This window comes from Nymphaea colorata, chromosome 4, assembly GCF_008831285.2.
Source record: "Nymphaea colorata isolate Beijing-Zhang1983 chromosome 4, ASM883128v2, whole genome shotgun sequence".
NCBI classification, from domain to species: domain Eukaryota; kingdom Viridiplantae; phylum Streptophyta; class Magnoliopsida; order Nymphaeales; family Nymphaeaceae; genus Nymphaea; species Nymphaea colorata.
In genome coordinates this window covers 16,318,378-16,342,352 of record NC_045141.1, presented here as the reverse complement: position 1 = coordinate 16,342,352, position 23,975 = coordinate 16,318,378, and the positions used below count along the sequence as shown (strand labels likewise).

Below are 23,975 nucleotides of genomic sequence, written 5' to 3'. Positions count from 1 at the left end.
CACATTGTATCAAAACCAAGTTGTGAAGTTATAGACTTTACAATATAGACATTGTAAAGTTAAACGGAACATTAGAACATATAAGGAAAGTGAAAATTTCTAATTCTTTTACAAGAAACGTACACAATAAGAATTGAGAGGTTCCAATTAAGGTGGATCATGCTCCTGGATAGTCGCCTGACAATCCCCTTCAAGTTGATGCGTGTGGAGGTCTGTAATGCCCAACTTCAATACAAAAACATGAACTGGTTCATTTCTAATGCTTTTGTAAATATGCCGGCAATTTACATCCTTGTAGCAATGTATGCAGTCTTGATAATCCTAGCTTGTATTTTTTCTAGACTTAGATGACAATCGAGCTTGATATGCTTGATCCGTTTATGAAATAGTAGATTTGATGTGAAGTGCAGCTTGATTGTCACAATGTACTTGCATGGGCTTTTCATGTTTAAAGCCAAGCTCTTCTAGTAATGCCTTCAACCAAATGAGTTTGCATGTAGTAGACGTCATGGATCCATACTCAATTTCTGCAGAAAAGCATGCAACTGTATTTTGCTTTTTAGTTTTCCATGAAATTTTGTTCAATCATGACAAGATAACCAACGGTGGACCTGCGTGTCATTGGTTTACCCTCCTAATCTGAATCACAATAAGCTTCAAGTTGAATTTCACTTTTCAATGATAGCAAGATTCCATACCCTGTAGTGGCCTTTAGATATCTTAAGACACAAATTGTTGCATCAAGATGAAGTTTACGTGGTGTTTGCACGAACCGGCTCAAAGTGTTTACAGAATATACTATGTCAAGACAAGTAACAGATAAGAATATGAGACATCCTACAAATCTCTGGTGTTTTGAGGGATCTTTAAGAGGTTTGCCTTTGTCTGCAGTCGACCAATGTTTTTGGTCAATTGAAAATTCACATGGGCTAGGTCCAAAAAGACCTACATTTGTAAGAATGCCTAATGTATACTTTCTTTGGATTACAAATACCCCTTGGGGTGACCTTGTGACTTCAATTTTAAGAAAATATTTTAAGTAGCTCAAATCATTGACGCGGAGCTGAGTTCTTAAAAATTGTTTTAGAGATGCTACATGTGTACCAAGATTACCTGCAACAATAATGTCATCAACTACTAACACAATTGTAATAATTGACTTAGTGCCATAAGTAAATAAAGTACAGTCGGCCTTGGATTGGGTAAGTCATGTGGCTTATGAAGCTTGTACCAACTTATTGAATTAGTTTCTTGAAGATTTTTTGAGCCCACCATATAACGATTTTTTAACAAACAAACTTGACGCCCCCTTTTGAAAGGGACTCCAAGGGGGAGTTCCATGTAGATTTCTTCGTCAAGTTCACCATGAAAGAAGGCATTGCAAATGATATGCTAAGATAATTCCCAACACAAGATGGTAGCAAGAGAAAGGAGACAATGCATAGTGACGAGTTTGGCAACAAGGGGAAATGCATCATGATAATCCAAACCCTCGATCTGGGTATATCTTTTAGCAATGAGCCGAGTTTTGCAGCGATTGATGGAACTGTCAGGATGTCGCTTGATTTTATAGAACCATTTGCAACCAATGGTACGTTTGTTGGCAAGCAAGTCAATCATCTCCCAAGTGCCACTGTCTACTAGGGCACGAATTTCTTCAGTTGTAGTTGTTTGCTGGTGTAGATTTATGAAGGCATCATTGAAACTAAGAAAAGCACGGTGAGAGTGAGAAAACTTAGAAAAGGGAATATATTCATGAATAGGATATAAGGCCGTATCATGAAATGTGGGATGAGTTCTAGAAGCATTGCACACGAAATCCAAGAGGTAATTAAAGTGATGGTGAGGTCACGTGGAGCAACGAAGAGGTGGGTGGCTGGGCACAGTTGTGTTGTCTTGGGTACAGTGGATGGTGTTGTCATGACTATTAGATAGTGTTTCTTCTATAGGCACATGTTTGTTGGGTACATTGGAACTAGTAATTGGAGAGCTATGTAGTATAGTAGCCTCATCAATGATGTGATGTTGTAATACTGGTTGAGCTCTTGTGGTAGGCATAGTATTACTTTGAAATGGAAAAATATTTTCATGAAACCTAACATCTCGGCTGGTGAAAGTTTTCTTAATGTCAAGATCATAGACTTTATATCCTTGTTGACTATAAGTATAGCCAACAAACATGCAGTGCCTAGTTCTAGACATAAATTTAACATTAGGTGGACCAACATAACGAGCATAACAAAGACAACTGAAGCTTCTAAGATGTTCATATCTTGGTATGTGGTTGAAAAGCATCTCGTAAGGACTCTTGTTATCAAGGAGTGGGGTCGGCACTCTATTGATGAGGTGAAGAGCAGTAAGAATACATTTGCCCCAAAAAGCGAAGCGTAGGTTGGCTTGGAAACCCAATGCTCAAGCAACTTCTAGAAGGTGTCTGTGTTTATGTTCAGCCCTCTCGTTTTGTTGGGGGATCCCAACACAAGTGCATTGCTGCCCTATCCCATAATCATGACAATATTGATGCATGGCGTTAGAGTGGATTTCACTACCAATGTCTATGCAAACTTTCTTATCAGAGGTTTGACACCGACTTTTGATAAGGTTACAAAACTTGACAAGTAAATAATAGGTTTCAGATTTGAATTTCATCAAATAAATCAATGTACATCATGAATAGTCATCAACAATGGTAAGGAAATAGTGTGTTCCCGCGAGTGATGGTGTGACATAACCATCCAAAATGTCCACATGATAACATGCATCACAAACATTATTGTTATTATGAAAAATGAAATTATGGTTTTTAGATAATTGAGAAAGTCTGTCATTAAAAAGGTGTCCAAGACGAATACGCCATGGTGAATGGTCATGTAAAAAAGTAAGCATAGCATGAGAGGTTGAATGATGAAAGTAGTACAAGCCATCATACATCTTGCTTGCGCCAATCAGCTTCTTTGAGGAAAGATCTTGATGAACACAAAAGATTGAAAAAAATATCGCAGCATTGTTCACATCCCCAAAACTAGTTTTGCTTTTTAGAGTGCTCCTGAAAAATAAAGTTTTATTTTAAATGAGAGAGAAAGGGACCCACCCATCGGTACGAGGATTGACTATTCCCGATACCTTTACCGGTAGTACTCAATCCAAGTTTTATGCTTATTCTTGATGCATTTCGTTTTGGCTTGAACATTTTGTATATTCTAAATGTGGTGTTGTGTTTGAGCAAATTTCAAAGATTTAATATTTCAAACTTTTGAAAAAGTTCTTGAAGAATCACTTGAGAGTGTAAAACAATTTGATTTGAGAAAATCTTGAATTGAGAAATCTTTACAAATACCATTTAAAAAGCTCGGGAAATCATTTTTGAAGTGGATTTAGTGTTCTCTTAAGACTTTAAGTAGGTTTGAGGTTTTGTTCTAATTCGGTTACTACTAAATTCTTGTTACATCTCATCTTACTTAAGTTCTTTTGAAGAGTTGTTTGTGATCATAAGTGATGTTAAGTGAATGTAGGTATATGAATACATTGGCCCTACATGATTATAGGAAAATTAATTCCTACTATAACATTCATCTATCTCAAATCTTGGGAAAAGAATATCAAAAAGAATGGAAAAGATGAAATACTGCCAAAAAAATAAAGAGAGAGAAAAATTTAAAGAGATTTTAAAGATCGCTAAATAAAAGATTGAAAAGGAGAAAGTGATGCATGTCTTTATACGTATTTTATATGTGTATACATACATGTATATATGTACATATATACGTATGTGTACACGCATGCATATAAAAACTTGTGAAAAGGAAGTATTAACTTAAATGAAGAGGAAAAAGAAGATCTTTAAAGAGAGAGAGAGAGAGAGAAAGAGAAAAATGCACAAGCTATCATACGTACATGCATATGAAAGTTTATAAAAAGAGGGTATTGACTCGAAAAGACAGAGATTTTAGGGTAAAGGAGATACATAAATATATATATAATAGATTTGTAGAAGAAGACATTTAACTTAAAGAGAGAAATAAAATATTTTAGAGAGAGAAAATAGAATATATACGCATTATTGTGTATATGAAAATTCATAAAATAATATGTGGAACCATGGAGAGAGAAAGATAAAGAAACATCAACATGTGCATATATCCATATTTAACATGTACATACGTATATGTCTTTACGAGATTGAAAATAAAAAAATAACTTAAAAATATCTAACTTCGATTTTTATATAGGCCGAAGAGGAACTTGGGCTCATGCAAGAGCCTAAACTAAATCTCTAAGGCCTCATTAGATAGAGTTCTTGCTTTCGAAAATCTTTTGAAGAGTATTGATTTCAAATATAATAAGACACTCATTAGGGTTCATAATCGGGTGATTAAAAAGAAAACTAGACGTAAGAATGATATAAAGATGCATTTTTAACATGTACATATTTGTAAATGGCTTTTCCGGATTAGACAAACCCCAACCTCAAAATCAACATAATAATATAGAAGAATCCCAACCCAAACACTCACTCTCATCGTTCGTTCTTATACAATTGAGAAAAATCAATCAACCATGAGTGAACAACATCATAAAAAAAAACAAAATTACATTCAAGAGAAGAGAGAAACATGTTTTCATCTTAAAATGAAATATCATTTTACATTCTCATATTCCTAGTACACTCAAGAATAGTTCTTAACTCCGAAGAAGAGATTTGAGAGCTATCTTATATGGCTATGGGGAGATGAATAAAAGAATAAGTAACGAAAAGAATGGAGTGGGATATTGATTATATATCTTTAATGAGAATGATTTAAAAGTTGAATCGCTTACTTCCGAATCCTAGGGTTGCTTTGGGTGAAATATCATCCCAAAGGGTCCAAAACCACCCCCCACAAGGGACTGCGCAGGCCCCAGCCCGGGTGCTGTTGCTAGCCAACGCCGTGGAGAATGGTGCGCAGCAACACGCATCGCGTGATGCACGGTTGTATTATTATTTTTTTACATAAGAAATAAATATGAAATATTATGAAATAAAATAAAGTAAAATAAGATAAAATGGATAAATAAATAAATAAAACAGGCTGCTTTAGCATAAGACCATTTTTTCTTATTTAAACTATGTATAAAATTGGTTTTTGTTACAAATGGGTGGTTGACTCTGTTTTGAGTGACTCTGGACTCTTTTAAATCTGGATTGAGTTTAATTGGTCGTCGATGTGTTCTAGCGCGTGATTTAGGCTTAAGAACACATTTAGGCGTAAGAACGAAACATTAAAAAAAATGAGGTCCGTGGACGCGCGCGCGGCACTGATAAACTTAAATTTTGTCGTTTTGATATCGGCTTTGGATTTTGAGTTTCAAATTCTTGATTTGGATCTAAACTTGGATTTTGGACCTAATTCGGACCCAAGAATTAGATTTTGGATTTGAATTTTGTGTTCGGGTTAAAAATGCAGTCTTTTTGAAAAAAATAGGGATGATACAAGCACATTTGAGAGCATTAGAAAACTTGGTGACTGACAAAAGATTATAGGGAACATGAGCAACATATAAGCTGTCAGAGATGGTTAGATTGTTAGAAAAACAGTAGGTGCCAGCATGTGTAACAGTAACATTTTGTCCATTGGCAAGCGCATAGATTTAGGATGCAAAATAGATAAACCTGCCAAAGTAATGAGAGTTGTGATGTCATGTGATCGGGTGTCAATGACCCAGGGTGTAAACGAGTTACCTGCCATGTTAAGAGAAACTGGTTTAGGATCAAAAGAGTTCAATGATATGAACTGCTTCATTTGCTCCTCAGTGAGAGATGATAAGGCTGAGCTGACAAACATTGAGTTCTTGCCATCCTTTGGAGTTTGAGAATGTTGGACAACAGCAGTCTTAGAGTTGTCCAACAGACGTTGAGCAATACCTTTGGCTTGGTTCTATGGTGGGTAGCCTTGTAGAGCATAACAACAGCCCTTAACGTTTCCAAGTTTACCACAGTGCTCACATTGAAGATGCCCACACCCACGACCACACCCACGGCCATTGGCACTAGTAGAACGGGTTGCCAAAGCAGCTGATTCACCTTGAGGTGGCCCGGTAACTTGTAGTGTCCACTGATTTTCTTCTTGCAGAATCAGGCATAAACTTTGCTGATGGTGGGCAGCGGTTCATTGGCAACGATCTGACTTCTTACGACAGAATATAATCATCCAAGCCAATGAGAAATTGAAAGACCTTTTCACGTTGGTGATAAGCATTCAGTTCAAAATTTTAATGTATGAATTCAACTCATCCCATAATGTTTTTAAACCAGTATAATATGTAGAAAGGGAACTTTGTTCCTGCTGACAATTAGATATACGAGCAGAATTTCCTTATGAGAAAAAATCTTCTAAATCTAACCATTCTTCACGAGCAGTTTCAGCATAGATAACACTAACACTATTAGCAATAGGTTTTGTGACTGAATTAAAAATCCATGATAAAATCAGTCATTGCAATGGTACCAAGCTATGTAATCCAGGGAAGATAGTGGTGGTTTGGGAATTGTTCAATCAATAAAGCCGAATTTATTTTTTGCATCCAAAGCCAACCTCATAGCACTACACCAAGTAGAGTAATTGTCACCATTAAGAAGGACTAAGATAGCACCTGGATTATCCAAGTAGTGTAAATAAAATAGTGAAGTCAGAGACGAGTCGACTCTATTTGCACCAGAATTGTCACCAGCATCTATGGCATTATTTCTATTGGTAGCCATGACTAGAATGGTGAAGAAAGCGAAGTATATTGTATCTCAATTCTTATTGTGTACATTCCTTGTAAAAGAATTAGAAATTCTCACTTTTCTTATATAATGTTCCCTTTAACTTTACAATATCAATGTTGTAAAGTCTATAAATTTGTATTTCTTTCCCACTTGTTTAATAGAAAAAAAGAAAAAGAAGTTGTTTGTAGCTTTCTTCTTCACCATTCTCATTTTCATATGGGTTGCAAGTTCACATCCCCTGAGCCACCCCAAACAAATCTGGCCATGACCTGCTCAAGACGCTTTATAGTGCCTGCTGGTAACTTGAAGGCTTTCGCCCAATAACTTACAATTTTCAACAGGACACTTCACCAAGCAAATCCTCCCCACGTATGAACCACCTGGTTATAGCCACTTAGCTTTCCTTCAACTTTCTCAATTAGCAGGCTGCATACCACTTCTGTGCATCCTCCGACCCGATTGATATGGTTGATATTGCACTATATGTGCCTTCAACTTTTCTTTGTTATGCTTTGTCGGCGTATATGATTTGACAATAAAAATTCTACAAATATTTACATTTTTTAATTTCCACACTTCACCAAGCAAATCCTCCCCATTTTTTATTTACTTTTTTTTTATGTAATATCCTTATTTCTCATATGTGCAACAATTGCTATGCATGTTCTAAGTGTCGTACTGGTCTTTCTTACTTGTGCCTTGTTTAAAAGTATGTAGAGACTACAATATTTAACTTGACAGTTTAGTGCAACTGGGTTACCTACTAATTGTAACCATAATTCTTGCTATCATTTGGAATGCAATGATCCTTGTTGGTTTTAGAATAAATATAATTGCCAAAGCTACTATCTGTGTGATTCTTCCAACTATACCTAAAAGCAATTGTAACTCTTAGAACCATTACTTTGATTCAAATAACTAGAACATAAACATTCTAGCTCACCGAAAGTAATTAATAGTGCCAATATCAAAAACTTATTTTAAATATCGAAATATAAAGATTAGGGAGAGGAATGAGAAAGCAAAGAATATATGTGGTTCGGCATGTATGCCTACGTCCACGAGAAGCAAGGGAGAGATCGTATTGTATATTTTCTGTATATTGTTGTTTCACTCTATAACCGCTATTTAACGTGAGTGAATACAATAGTTACAAAGCAAGGAATCATGGAAGGAAAAATTAATGGCAATTCATGGTGGGAAACTTTTAATATAGGTAACTCTATCCAACTAATCATGGAAATACCATGAATAGTATTGCCATAACGAGCCTCTTGTAGAACCGTTTCAACACTCCCCCTCAAGTTGGAAGTGTATGTTAACAACTCCCAACTTGATCATAGTGCTTCTAAGTTTTTCTCTTGTAACTGCTTTGGTGGAGATATCAGCATATTGCTCCTCACTTCTGACAAAAGGAGTGATGATTTCTTTGTTTTGAACCTTGTCGTGTATAAAGTGACAATCAATTTCAATATGCTTTGTCCTTTCTTAAAAGACTGAGTTTGCGGCTATATGTATTGCAGCTTGATTATCACAATACAACTTCATAGGACGAGGTTGTTCAAAGCCAATTTCCTTTAGCATCACTTTGAGCCAAATGAGTTCATGTAGTGTTTGCCATTGCTCTATATTCAGCCTCGGCACTGGATCTAGAAATCACTTTCTGTTTCTTACTCTTCCATGAGACCAAATTGCCCCCAACCATAGTACAAAACCCTGTAGTTGACTTTCTGTCTGATACACTTCCAGCTCTACATCTGAGAAACCTTCTATTTCAATATTTCCATTTCGCTTCATCCAAACACCATGTCTTGGAGCTTCCTTTAAGTACCTTAAAATTCTATCAATAGCAGATAAGTGAGCTCGTTGGGGGGCATGCATATATTTGCTTACTTCACTAACTGCATAGGTAATGTCAGGCCTTGTAACGGTCAAATATATCAATTTTTCAACAATACGTTCATACGGTTTTGCATCTTCTACTGGTTCTTCACGATCTATCTTGTCAAGTCTGTGATTTACCTCTATTGGTGTGACTGCTGGCTTCCCTCTAAGCTTCCCTGTTTCCTTCAATAGATCAAGAGCATATTTCCGTTGGGATAAATATAAACCTTTCTTGTAGTGACTTACCTCTATTCTTAGGAAGTATTTCAATCTTCCTAGATCTTTTATCTCGAACTTTTGATGGAGATATCGTTTGGTCTTCTCAACTATATTCTTGGAACCGCCTATGATAACGATATCATCCACATAAACAAGAACCAAAATAGTTTTATTTTGGTAATGATGAATGAACAAAGAGTTGTCTGAAACACTGCATTTGTATCGAAAATCGATCAAGGCGGAACTGAGCTTTGAATACCAAGCTCGCAGGGATTGTTTGAGTCCATAGATAGACTTCTTCAGTTTACAAACAAGATTTTTCTGGTTTTCATAATTGAGGCCTAGAGGAATTTTCATGTAGACTTCTTCCTGTAAATCACCCTGAAGAAAAACATTCTTTATGTCAAGCTGAAATAAATCCCACTCATAATTGCAGGCAATAGATATTAGGGTACGAAGAGTTGTCATCTTTGCCACTGGAGCAAACATTTCTGTATAGTCAATCCATTCTGTTTGAGAGAAGCCGCGAGCAACAAGACGAGCTTTATGTCTGTCAAGAGTTCCATCACTATGAAATTTCAGTTTAACTCATTTGCAACTAACAGGTTTTTTACCTGGAGGAAGAGAAACGAGTTCCCACGTGTCATTTTTTGTTAGAGCATCTAGTTCGTCCCTTGTGGCGTTTTTCCAACAAGGATCTTGAACAACCTCTTCAAATGTCCCTAGTTCAGAGGATTTATTTAACTGCATAAAAAAAGCTGTCTAAGTTTGAGAGAAAACACTATAATCAACGCAAGCTTCTATTAAATATTTAGCCATACTGCTCATAGCAAAATCTTTGTATCATTCTGGCTATTGGGGAAGTCTTTTTGAGTGCCGAAGAATGTTCTCTTGTTGTGTCTCAGTTGCAGTAGCTTGCCGAGACTGATGTTGTTGAATCCTTTCCGATCGCCGCAAGATGTTTTCTGACTGTGTTTCAGTTTCAGCGATTTGTCGTGAGTCACTATCAACTCTTTCAATGATAGGAGTGTGTAATTACCCCAAATTTTTTAAAAAAGAATGCCCTCTTTTATTAAAAACACAAAACCCAATTTTTGGATCAAAATTGATACAAAGCCACAATCCAAATCCAAATTAGATCCAAAAACCCAAGTTCAAATCCAAATCAACCATTTGAGACTCATTTGCCATTCATTTTCACAAAAGGACCTCCTTTTAGAGGGTAAATTTTGGTCTTTTTGGTAAACAAGACCCATTTGCCCCTCCTTTTTTACACAGAACATCATTTTAGAGGGTATTTTTGGTAAACAAGACTCATTTGCCCCTTCTTTTTGACAAAGAACCTCTTTTTAGAGGAAAACTTTAGACTTTTTGGTAAACAAGACCCATTTGCCCCTCCTTTTTGACAAAAAACCTCCTTTCAGAGGGTAATTTTGGTTTTTTTGGTAAACAAGACAAATTTGCCCCTCCTTTTTTACAAAGAACTTCTTTTTAGAATGTAATTTTGGTCTTTTAACAAGACCCATTTACCCCTCATTTTTTACAAAGAACCTCCTTTTAGAGGGTAATTTTGGTCTTTTTGGTAAACAAGACCCATTTGCCCCTCATTTTTCACAAAGAACCTCCTTTTAGAGGGTAATTTTGGTCTTTTTGGTAAACAAGACTCATTTACCCCTCTTTTTTGACAAAGAACCTCCTTTGAGAGGGTAATTTTGGTTTTTTAGTTAAACAAGACTCATTTGCCCCTTCTTTTTTATAAAGAACCTCCTTTTAGAGGGCGATTTTGGTCTTTTACAAATAAAAAAATCAAATTTTGAGTTTTGGCTCTAAAATCCTCTATAAATACCCCCCACTTTCCCCCTCTTGGGCAATAGTGCTTCTTGGGAGAAACCCTAGAATATTTTCACATGAACACTTAGGGTTTCTCTTGAGCTCTCTCTCTCTCTTCCTCTTTCTCTTTCCATTTCTCTCCAACTTGGAGCAAGCTACAACCCTTTTGGAGGCATTATCTTAGAGCTTCACTAAAGAGGATCTTCAAGTGAAGGTGTTCATCTTCCTTAAGTCATTTTCTCATTTAGAGGTATGTAATCATCATCCCTCTCATTTGTCTCATATTTTCTTTCTTCTCTTTTTCTTCTTCTCATGGCTAAAAGAGATAGTTCTCAACTCTATTTTACAGCCAAGAGGCTATGCTCAAATGCATCGAGAGCATGAGAAGATGAGATGATCTTTCATTTTCATGCTTGAGTTATGTTATCTAATTTCTTGAATATATTCTTGTTGTTCTTTTGCTTCTTTTATTTTTCTCTCTTTTTCATTTTCTCATAGCCATAAGAGATAGCTCTCAACTCTATTTTAGAGCCAAGAGGCTATGCTCAAGTGCACCGGGAACTTGAAAAGATGAGATTCCATTCCATAGTTGAATCATGCTCTCTTTCTTTTCTTAAATGTTGTTTTGATTTTATCCATGCATGATATTATAATCTTTCTATTTACATACCAATGAATGGTGAGAAAGAGGGTATGGCTTGCGGCTCTTTATTTTCATATTAATTTTTGAAGTTGGGGTTTGTCCAACCCGAAGAAACCATCACGAAAATGTACATGTTAAAATGTATTTGCATGTCATTTTACGCTAGTTTCTTTCCTAATCACCCCATTAGGAACCCTAAAGAGTGCCTCGATGTGTTGCTAGATTTTCTTCCATACCCAACGGTGAAAGAAACATATTCCCTTGTAACCAAACCATGAATATTCTATGTTTTCATATAAATTATATTTTCCAAAACTTTTTCAAAAGAAATCTCTCTAATGCGGCCTTGGACACTTAGCTTAGGCTCTTGCATGAGTCCAAGCTCCCTTCCGGCCTATATCAAAATTTGAAGTCGGCTATTTTCAAATCATTCATTGATTTTCATATTCATGAAAACGTATGTGTATATACAAGTTATATACATATGCATGCACATGAATATCTTTCTTTGTTGTTTCTCTTTATATGATTTAATATACTTTTATAAACTCTCGTATACATATATATAAATATATATATATATGTACGTGTATTCCATTTTAAAATTTCTCTTTCTCTTTCTAAAATGATCTTCTCTTCTCTACTTGATATAAACATCATTTTCATAAGCTTTCATATATATATACAAATACATATCTTTCTTTTTCAAAACATGTGCTGATTTTCAAGATTTTTTTCTTTCCCTACATCTCTCTTGGGATGTAGTCCTTCATCTTTTCTATTCTTTCAATATCTTACCATTTAAGATTTTAATTTTTCATTTGCCGACTTCATCAAGACCACAAACCAAGTAATGACCCAATATTAGATTCATGCTTGATGGTCTACAATCTCAATCCATTTTAAAAAAAATTTCCTTCATATATATGATATTTACAAAAACAAAAATCTTATATGTATGTTATGGTAGGAATGTATCTAGATGAATGCTATGGTAGAAATGAATGATTTTCTCTTTCAATCATATATGATCAATGCATCCATTCATTTTCACTCACTTAATGTCACGTATGATCACAACCACATCTCCAAAAGAATTTAAGCAAGATGAGATGAAGCTCTAACTAGGTGGTAGCCGAATTAGAGCAAAATCTCAAACCTACTTAATGTCTTAAGAGAACACTAAAATGATTTCAAAATAACTTTTCAAGCTTCCCAATGATATTCACAAGGATTTTCTTTTAGTTTTCCTCAAAACATTTCACATTTTCAAGCAGCTCTTCAAGAACCTTTTCAAAAGTTTGAAAAATCAAACTTTCAATATTTTTCTACACCGCATATAAAATCAAAGAGATGTTCAAGTTAAAACAAAATGCATCAATAATAAACATAGCCACTGGGTTGATTACCCCCGGTAAAGGCGCTGGAAACGATCGACCCTCATACCGACGGGCGAGTCCATTTCTTTCATATTTCAAAACAAAAACCTCATTTTTCTGGAGCACTCCAAAACCAACCAAAAATTTTTGGGATGCAAACAAAGTGGTATCTTCATTATTTTGGACTTGAATAGAAACTTTACCATTCTCAACATCAGCCATATGAAAAACATTAGGAAGAGGGAGAGACTGAAATTTTGAGTTTATTTTCTCCTTTTGAGGATGAACTTGTGTCTCTCCCTGAGGACGATTTTCAAAATATGCTTGCAACTCATCAAATATAATATCGCAAGATATATACATTTTCCTTGAAGCCACATCAAAGCATCTATACCCTTTCTTGGTAGGGGAATATCCGAGAAACAAACATTTTATGGCACGAGACTGTAATTTGTTTCGATGTTTGGGGGATTTCCAAACATAAACAATGCATCCAAACTTTCTAAGATGTTCAATAGTGTGTTTCGTTCTTTTAAGAACTTCAATGGGGGATCTATTTTCAAGATAGCGTCTTGGTTGCCTGTTTATAATATAGTTGGCTGCTGAAATTGCTTCACTCCAAAAACATTCTGGAACATTGTTTTGGAAAAGCAACGCATGTGTCACTTCAGGTAAATGCCTATTTCTTCCTTCCGAAACTCCATTCTGTTGAGATGTTTCTTTACATGTAGTCTGGTGGTGTATACCAACCTTGTTGACAAAGGACTCAAAATTCTTGTTTATATATTCAGTCTCATTGTCCATCCGTAAGCTTCTAATTTTTGTCCCAAACTGAGTGACTATCATGTTGTAAAATATTTGAAATTTAGAAAACACCTCGTCCTTGGTTTTTAAGAAATATATCCAACCCACACGAGAATAATCATCAATGAAAGATAAGTAGTACTTAAAACCATTATATGAATCAAGAGGGGTTGGTCCCCAAACGTGTGAGTGAACAATCTCAGAAACTGACTTTGTAGTACTTTCAGAGGAAGAAAATGGTGGTTGGGTTAACTTGGCATACCGGCACACCTCACAAGTATTGCAATAAAAAAATATTCCAGGCTTTAAGGAATTTAAAACATAATTTGATGGATGCCCCATCCTCAAATGCCATTTTTCTCCTTCAGCTGTGTTTGTAGTGGCAACAAGTGCCTTATTTCTGCAATTCAAGTAATAGAGACCGCGAAATTCGTCCCATTCACCAATCGTCTTCCTGCTGATCCGATCCTGAAACACAACCTTTGAGGGGGGAGAAAATCACATTACAGTTGTAAGTCATGGTTATCTTACTGACGGACATAAGGTTGGAAGTCAAATCAAGCATATATAAAACATCAAGTCATGGTTATCTTACTGACGAACATAAGGTTGGAAGCCAAATCAGGCATATATAAAACATCAATAGAACCCATCTTCTCAAAAAATTGTGTAACTCCCTTTCCTGTGATGCTAACCTTGCCCCCATTAGCTATAGTAACAGGTTTTATATAAGAGACACCTTCAATGTCGGCTAAATTTTTTTTGGAACCAGCCATATTGTCTGTGGCACCAGAATTGATTATCCAAGTATTCTCATCTAAACAAGACAAAAAACTGCACGTACCTGCATCGTCGCCTCTTTCGTTAGTGGCCAGGGTAGCTGAATTTTGTTTGACAAAATTCTATAAAAGTTGGGTCAGTTTTTCCATGGTCACCGGAGTATCTTTCTGATCATCGTGAAAAGCATGAGTAGCCTTGTGTCGTCCTTCATCATTCATTTTTTGTTTAGCTTCCAACATCTCTCTCTGGTGATATTTTCTTTCTTGCAATAGGTACAAAACAATTTCTTTTTTTCTTTGGAATTAAAAAAACCAGAACCAGAAGGCATACTCACGTCCTTTTGTTTGGAGACCATCGCTGCTTGGGAGTGGTCCTCAGGGTTAAAAGGATTCATGATTTGATGTCGGGTTTCCTCACGCATAATGATGCAGCAGATGGTGCTGAGTTTGGAAACTTCCGGTGACATGAGAACTTGACTGTACAGTGATTCATATTGAGGTTTCAGTCCAGCCAACATCTGAAAAAAATTTTCTTCTTCTCGAATTTTCTGGAGAGTAACAACGTCAGCCGCTACAGGGGTATAGGATTCCCATTCATCCCATAAGGCGCCAAATTGTCCAAGATATTCTGTGAAGGTCATATCCCCTTGTTTGAGCTTGCTGATTTCTTGCGCTAATTGAAAATGTCGACCGACATTGTACTGCTGGCTATGGAGATTACGAGTTGCCTCCCACACATCTTTGGCAGTTTCAAGAAAAAAAAATCCACTTGGAATTTTTTTCTCCATGGAATTCAAGAGCCATGACATGAAAGTGTGGTCGTTTGATTCCCATTCAGCTAATTTCGGACCATTCTTACCAGGTTTTGCTTTGCTGCCAGTCACGTGACCGAGTCTAGACTTTTCGCTTAGGAAAAGTTTAGCAGATTTTGCCCATGTAATATAATTAAACCCATTTAAGGATTCAGTGGTGATTTTGAGTGCAAGATCGACGTTGTCCTGCAACTGTTGCTGAGGCCAATCCCCTGCTCCTTGTGACTGAGAGCTATCTTCCATGATAACCTGATGAGAAGAACTTCCAATATAGCACCAACCTAGAATTAGATGAAAAAGAACAGAACTCTGCTTCCTCCTGAATTTGCAGTTGCACGTCTCGTAGAAGCCTTCTGGCGATACTCAGGATATAGCAACACTAAAAAATTCGTAGAAAATCACCCAGACCTCCGTTTACCCTGAAAATCGGATTGAAGGTCGACAAGATGGAGGGGAAGGAACGCCCCAATGGAGCCTCCACAAAGAATGTGTTCCTGTTTGAATATTTCTGGAAATCACAGTCTCTGTTTATAGTAGAACATAGTATGTTCTCACTAAAAAATTCATAAAAAATCACTCAGACCTCCGTTTGCCATGAAATTTGGACTGAAGGTCGATGACATGAAGGGGAAGAGACGCCCCAAAAATCGTCCCAAACGGAGCCTCCACGAAGAATGTGCCCCTGTTTGAATATTGCTGGAAATCACAGTCTCTATATACAGTAGAACAGAGTACTCCAACAGCGTTCGCGATTCTCCTTTACCAGAAATTGGGGCTTTCCCCCAAATCGATCACAGAGATATACTCTGATTTCTGCTCAGCCTCCCGCAATGAAATAAATGCCGTTTTGACCTGGCTCTGGTACCGTAAAGATTAGGGAGAGGAATGAGAAAGCAAAGAATATACGTGGTTCGGCATGTATGCCTACGTCCATGAGAAGCAAGGGAGAGCCCGTATTGTATATTTTTTGTATATTGTTGTTTCACTCTACAACCACTATTTAACATGAGTGAATACAACAGTTACAAAGCAAGGAATCATGAAAGGAAAAATTAACCGCAATCCATGATGGGCAACTTTTAATATACGTAATACTATCCAACTCATCATGAAAATACCATGAATACTATTGCCATAACGAGCCCCTGTTGAACCGTTTCAACAAAATATATACAAAAACTGTGTCCTTGCAATCTATACCTCAAAAAGCCTCACTCCAAACGTCCATGACGTTGCCCAAGCTGAGTAAATTGCTGCAACTGTGACAGCCTAACAGTAAAAGACTCCTCGTAGCCTTCCCTATGAAGATTAGGATAAGGGATTTTATGAGAACCAGCAGTGAGTTGGAAGAGTAAGCATGCCTATCAGCGTGGCAACTGGCGAGTGCTGCTGTGCTGCCCATGGCCCGTAGGGCTGCTATGGAGCTGGGCATCTTAGAGGTGATGGCGGAAGCTAGTAAGGGAGACGGACGAACACCGCTTACATCTGGAGAGGTAGCAGCACGACTATGTGCAAAGAATCCGGATGCGCCGGCCCTGATAGAGCGCCTGCTCCGACTGCTTGCTAGCTACTCAATTCTCACCTTCTCCTTCACCACCAGTGCAGGATCCACTGGTGATAATCTTCTCTTTTCCTCTCTCTTAATTTATCTCCTTACTTGTAGGAGATGTGAGGAACGATGCCAACAGCTTATCGTCCATTACACGCCTCCTTATAAAGAGAGAAAGTCACGTGTGTCGGGTGCACTGTACCCAGTAAAAGAGGGACCCTTCTAAAGAGAGAAAGTCACGTGTGTTGGTCTCACAGTACCCAGTAAAAGAGGAAGAATATTTTGATAGTTTAATAAAAGAATGTTCTACACAATCGTTTTATTTTTTCCATTTTAAATTTTGTATTTACAGATTCTTGTTCGCAGATTTGTCTAAATGAGACATTCTTCGCCCGACCGTTTTTTACTTGTTCGCTTCACCTGACAAAGATAAAGGTGCCGTCATTGTTTTTTTATTTTTATTGTTTTTGAGGTTTTCAAAATTTATGCTACATATATTTTTAATACTTAAAAAATTATATATTATATGTAATATATATTTTTTGCCAATTCAAATGAACATCAAACAAGCCAATTCAAGAAGACACGTTTTACTTTCAAAGCTTGCACAAAAAATGCATAGGAAAGTAACTTTATCGTGAAGACCTTGCTCGCTACGTGATCGCATAAATCAACTTGTTTTGCTTTTCTCTGTTGATGATGTACAATTGGCATCCTGAGCATTGAAAACCGAGAACCCCGATCACCGTTCCCAAGAAATTCATGTCTAAATTTTTGACGTAGGACAGATGTTTGATCCAAGCTATCTGCCTCCATCGAGCAACCAACCAAGCTATCTGATTTTCGTAGCACTGCTTCACACCGAACTCAGGTTAATTAGGTAGGAGCTGAGAACTAGTTATTTAGATAGTGGTTGTGGCTGCAAGTTCAAACTAGCCTCAGGGTCATGACTATCCGTCGGTGCCCGTTGAAGAGAACGGAGGCAGAAGGGCTTGGCTCTCTTTAGATATGAAAAAATTCAAAAATTTATATGTATTTAAAAATTAATTACTTTAGTTTAATGTGTATATAAATGTTGAAAAACTATGGTTTCGCCCTTAACAACTGTAGTTCGGCCTTTGAAACCAAGAATTTATGGCTCCGTCGCTGCCACTCTCTCTTATTTACGCCTCTTGCAGAGAGAGCGGTAGGAAAGACGCATTAGTGAGCAGCGTGAGGGCGCAGACGGCATTGACCAACCCATTGCCCCTGCGGACGCAAAGAAGAAACCGAGGAAAGGGAATTCATTTTACTATCTTTGCAGATGGAAGCAGGTTGAAGATTTACTTCTTGATGTTGTAAACAAAAAATTTTCTTGGTGGGAGGGCCTCTGTGAGACTTCAGCTGAGGTGTAGCTTGCAGTTTCTGCAATGTTGCAATGGCATCGTGCTAGTGATCATGGCGATCATAGGTCTGTATTTAGAGAAGGAGAAAGAAAAACTACAAAAGCACAGCTACCAGACACAAAGCGCAACACACCCAAAATAAAAAAATGATAAAGCAGTACTGCCAAATTAAGTTTCTATATGTACTAATAGAACAAATTATGTAACATAGAGTAAATGCACGTACGAACCACTTCACTTTCAATTTCACCTGTTACACTTCACTGCCGACTCTGAGGAAAGTTACAAAACGAAGCAGGCTTAAGCAGAAAAGATCAAGGACACAGAAACAAAGTGAGAGGTGATGAACGGAACTAGTTAGGGCATCTAAGGGTCACATAAGGTGACTCTTCTAGTTGTATGCGAAAAAGAAAAACAATTAGGGAATATGGAATGGCTGCAACGGCAGAGTAGCAATGAACATTCTGACAGGTGGCAGCCTTTTCAAACCTTTTCTTCTGTTCTTTGATACTTATATATATATATATATATATATATATATATATATATATATATATATATATATATATATATATATATATATATAATTTCATTTGATGAAGAAACCATAGCTTGCTCATAAAAAAGCATTCTGCTTCTTTATAGCTTGTACTTGAACCATGAGGACTTATTAACTGCAAACAAGAGAATAAAAATGACTGACCTCTACAAATAAAATAACTGAACCTAATTAATTAACTCAGGAAATTAACAACTCATTATGATTTCTCAATGTATCAATCTGATTATGCAAGCTGCATTTCATTCGAGATTACATATAGAACGGTTTTAGTTTCAACCAATAACTTATATTTTAGAAAATGAAAAATGGCCATTTAAAAGCATTATCTAAACAAAGCCCAATAGTTTGGCGATTGGAAATTTTTGTACCCAAGAGCCATACTAGAATATAGTTTTTCCCAAGAAATTTGTGGTTATAAGGCTGATCAGACTTCCTTAAAAATCTTTTGGCAATAGTAACACAATGTCTGTGCATGTAAATCTGCCCTAAAAAATGGTGTAAATTCATGAAACACTTGTTACAATATTTTATAAACCTTGCTCTTTTTCTGGGGCAGATTCATGAGATAATAACAATATATTACTATCACCAAAAGACCCCTCAAGGGTATGGCACAAAAACAACATTCAGTAATACATCATCATGAATTTCCACAAAATTATATAGCAACCAATACCTTTATATACATGAACCAATAATGTATAAACTCAATTCCAAAGCAGTCATTTAATTCAGGCAAATAAATTCAATACTTCTGCCTTCTTAAGCGAGCAGTATGTATGGACCATTAGATTCAATCTAGGTAACAGGCATGTTGAGGAAGATTTTTCTTTTGGAACAAATCTTATGCTATATTTAGGAAACAATAGGTAATGAGGGAAGAACATGGTAGAAACAGAAAAAGTGCCAACATTTATGGGTTTGAAACTTGAACAAGTGCCAATATTTTATTTCCAACAAATCTAAAATTTTACCTAAAGAAATGGCAAGTTATCATAATCTTAACAAAAAATAGTTTAACATCTCAAATGGAAAGAGAAGTCATTGTACTTGAAACTTGTGTAAATTTGGCCATTGGAATGAGAATCACAGGTTCATTGTGGATATAGGCAAGACATCATATTTGTGAAGCGCTTGGGAAAACTTTTGCTTTCTTTTCCTCAATTGCTAATTGCTAAAACAACTAAACTGTCCTTTTATTGCATCAGAACAAAACTATTTTTTTAATTAGTGAAAAATCTATATGTCCATCATGGAGAGTGCAAATTTGATGGGTATGTACATCCAAAATAACTGGAAGAAAAAAAAACAAAAAACTGAGAGAAATTTTTCAAGTTGGATCCCTTCCAAGTGGAGGATCAATGCTCAAGCCAAAAAGTAAAAGAAAAGGAGATTCTCCTTTGCTTGAAGAAAATCTGAAAAGGGGCAATTCAAGTAATTTTGTGGACTAAATCTAAAAGTTTCCAACAAGGGCTTAAAGCCTTAAAGAACAGAGCCAGCCCCATTTTTTTTTAAGTGTGGAGTGCGCTTTGAAACTTCTTCTTCTTTGTGAGTGCTTCTTGAGGAGAAATGGTGAAAAGGAGAGGAAGAGTTCTTGTTTGCCACTCGTTTTTGAAGCCATTAGAGAGATGAAAAAGTGAGACAAAAAAGAGAATGAGAAAGAGAATGCTTGCATTATTGTTTGGGTTTTTTTTTTCAATTTGTTTCTTTGTCATTAGTGAAGATTAAGGCAAGAGAAAGAGGGCTCATTGTTAGGATGTGAAGCTGGTTATATCTATGGCTCTGTGAACAATTAATTTTAAATACACTTTTATGCGCAAGAAACTGTGCATCGTGATGATATGCAATGACTAAAATAGTCTGTTTACAATTGAAAACCATTTTAAAAAGGTAAAAAATTATGAAAAAGTTACTAAAATAAACATTACTTTTTTAAAACATTTCGAAAGTACTCCATCCGGCATGGCCCGACCAATCACCAAAGCGGCGAAAATGAACCAGAGAACCTTCTTCGCATAGACAAGGTGGGGGCCCGTGAACGACGCTGCTTCCTACGTAACGGCATCCAGCACAAAAAGATTCCTACCTCTAGCCATGTAGCTGTAGCATATATATATATATATATATACCGCTGCGAACCTAGTTATGTGTGCTATAATGCAATTATGTTAATTAATGACTAAAATATCTTTAATTCATTAAAAAATATATATAAAACAAAAATAAAAAATAAAAAACAATAACCAAAATATCCATCCCTTAATGCATACCGACCACTCAACTTTCTCTCGTCTGAAAGCCACTACCTTGCACTTGTCATCGTTATAAGAAGACAGTTCATCTTTAATTACAACAAGCGTCGCTGCACCAACGCTTGCTCCAATAACCAGATCGACATGGCTCTCCTTCCACGCTTCCCAGATTTTCCTCTCCTTTCTGCCACACTATTCTGCCTCCTCCTCTTCTTCAAGCTCTTGACGCTGTTTACGGTCAAGAGAAGGAGAGCTGGCTCTGCACCTGATCTTCCGACTCCTCCAGGCCGCCTCCCCATCATCGGCCACTTGCATCTGCTCTTCGACAAATCTCGTTCGCTGCATGAGATCTACGGTGAACTCGCCGACAAATACGGCCCTGCCATGATGCTCCAATTGGGCTTCCGCCGGGTGCTCGTGGTCAGCAGCTGGGAGATGGCGAAGGAGTGCTTCACCACCAGCGATCTCGCCTTCTCCAACAGGCCTAGGAACAGTGCCACGAAGCATCTGGCCTACGATTCCACCATGTTCGGCTTCGCCCCTTACGGAGACTACTGGCGCCAGATGAGGAAGATCACCACGCTCGAGATGCTTTCCAACCGGCGGATCGAATCCTTCAAACAAGTCCGCGAGTCGGAAATCGGCGCTCGAGTAAACCACATCCACACTCTCTGGCAGAACAACCAGCAGCGGCCCGTGAAATTGGAGGTGAGAAAGTTGCTGAGCGAGCTCACCTTCAACATGGTGACCCGAACTGTCGCAGGGGTTGGCTACGTCGTGGGAGGCTCGGAGGACGACTCGAAGGCACGAGAGACAGCGCACTGCACGAGGGAGATGCTGGACCTTCTCGCGGCCTTCGTGGTGTCGGATTTTCTTCCTTTTCTCGAGTTTCTCGACATCAATGGCTGTATCGCTGCCATGAAAAGGGTGGCCGGGAATTTGGACGTTCTCATCGGCCGCTGCGTGGCAGAGCATCGCCGGCAAAACTTATCCGGTTTCCGGGAGGGGGACCATGACTTCATCGATGTCCTGCTGTCACTTGTAGGGGATGACACGGATGCGGACATGGTGGTGAAAACGACGGCACTGGTAAAAACTCATTCCTTATTTGTTATTTGTTGAGTTGCCTTCGTATTTCCAATTTTGGTATGAATATTCATACGGGGTTGGTGGGTTGGAATACGCAATTAGGTACGTATAAAAATTTAATAAATACCAAACCTTTAGGTGCTAGATTTGTTAAGGAATCATCTTATACAAGTTCAAAATATATGAAGCTGGTTTTGAATAAGTACGATGAAAAAGGCTAGTTTGAAGCTGACAAATTCTAAAATGGAAAAGTATGTTAATTCTCCTCAAAATCTTGTGGCAGCCTTCTAATTGAAATGAATTTTTGAATTAATTTTTTTTTCTTAAAGATATAGAAAGTCTTCAGAAACTGAACCAAATCGGTTTTGCTTTTTTTCAATACTAGAATATTAAAAAGCATTTGACAAGAAAAAAGAACAACAATTTGAGAAAAATTATAGCTTGCAAGGTATAAAAATAAAATAAACTATTTGAATGGATCAACTGATTGGGAAAATAAACAATAATTATTAAAATAATGAAAATTGTCAAATAGTAAAAACGATTACTTAATCAAATGGACCCATTGAGTTACCTTTTCATAATTTCAACGGATTAGAAAGTGATCGATTGAGATTTCTCTACTCTCGTCAAATTTACTTTCAACATATTTGCTTGAGTTTGAAAAATTCACTCGAATTTCAGAGTCGTTGAGCCATGAGGAGGTTTCACCTTTCCATATGATAAAAGTGAATACAAAAACAAGAACTTTAGGGGGCGTTTGGTACAAAAACGTTTAACACATTATTTCATGAATATGTACAAAAGATTGGGCACATTGGAGCAAATTCATACATTTTAACGTCATATGAATTTGTTCTAATCTTTGGAACGGAGTTACTATTCCTGTTGTTAAATGCCCTTGAATGGAATGCTTGAATAATTGACATAAAAGTTTTTTTTTTTTTACCTCTTTTCAGGCAATGATAATTGGGGGTAACGATACCACATCCGCCACCTTGATCCAGACATTACACTTGCTGTTACTCAATCCCCAAGCACTGAAGAAGGCCCAAGATGAGTTGGACAAAGCAGTCGGCAAAGGCAGGATTGTGGATGAATCCGATATCAGCAAATTGGTGTATCTTCAAGCAGTTGTCAAGGAGAGTTTCAGACTTCGCCCACCGACACCATTGCTGCCTCCAAGAGAAGCCAGGGAGGACTGCCAAATTGGTGGCTTTGGCGTTCCGGCCGGCACCATGCTAGTGGTCAATGCATGGAAGATACAGCGTGACCCGAGGGTGTGGCCGGACCACGCCGAGTTTCAGCCGGAGAGATTTTTGGAAAGTGATGTGGATGTTGGGGGCCAGCATTTCCAGTTGATTCCGTTTGGATCGGGGCGCAGGGTGTGCCCGGGAATTTCATTTTCATTGCGGTCAGTATACATTGTGCTCGCCCGTCTTCTCCACAGCTTTGACATGGAGCTGCATCCGGAAACCGTGTTTGAAGAGTCCAAGGCTTTTGGGCGAACAACTATGCTTCATGTTCTCCTCTCCCCACGCCTCCCTGACTCCCTTTACAGCTAGCTAGGTCGAGATATTATGTGAGAGAGAAAGTTAGCCGCCGAGTATACCGAAATGTAAGATATTTGGTATTTTATTAAAAAGAAATATCTCTTATTGTCTTTTTATTTTTTTTATCTGTATTTGAATCATTAACAATACCGTGAGCGGAAAAATCCCGGTGAGCAGGGAGGACTTGAAGCCCACCGCCTGAAAAAGTTATTCAGACGAAAGCACAAGTTAGAGGTCATATTATTACAACATATATGACTTGTATGTTACAATGACCTACGTATGTATGTCTAATTCGTTGCCCTGGATGAACTTATTAAATTGGTAGATGGTCAAGGCAATGTGATATCTTTGGCTTACATAGTTTAATTAACAAACAGCTGGTCGATCGCCAATCATGTCATTTAGTTTGGACATTACAAAAGAGAAAGATCAAATGCATCTGAAATCGATATATATGGCTAACGATGCGACGAAATTTATTGGT

The 23,975-nt window shown here is 37.3% G+C and overlaps 1 protein-coding gene across 1 annotated transcript; it reads left to right on the top strand.

Moving 5' to 3' along the window:
• The first annotated feature begins 20,990 nt into the window (after window positions 1-20,990).
• LOC116253192 (xanthotoxin 5-hydroxylase CYP82C4-like) lies at window positions 20,991-23,542 on the top strand. Its single transcript, XM_031627963.1, has 2 exons — window positions 20,991-21,935; window positions 22,895-23,542. The coding sequence occupies exons 1-2, from the start codon at window positions 20,991-20,993 to the stop codon at window positions 23,498-23,500; spliced, it is 1,551 nt and encodes a 516-aa protein (XP_031483823.1). The 3' UTR covers window positions 23,501-23,542.
• The last annotated feature ends 433 nt before the right edge of the window (window positions 23,543-23,975 follow it).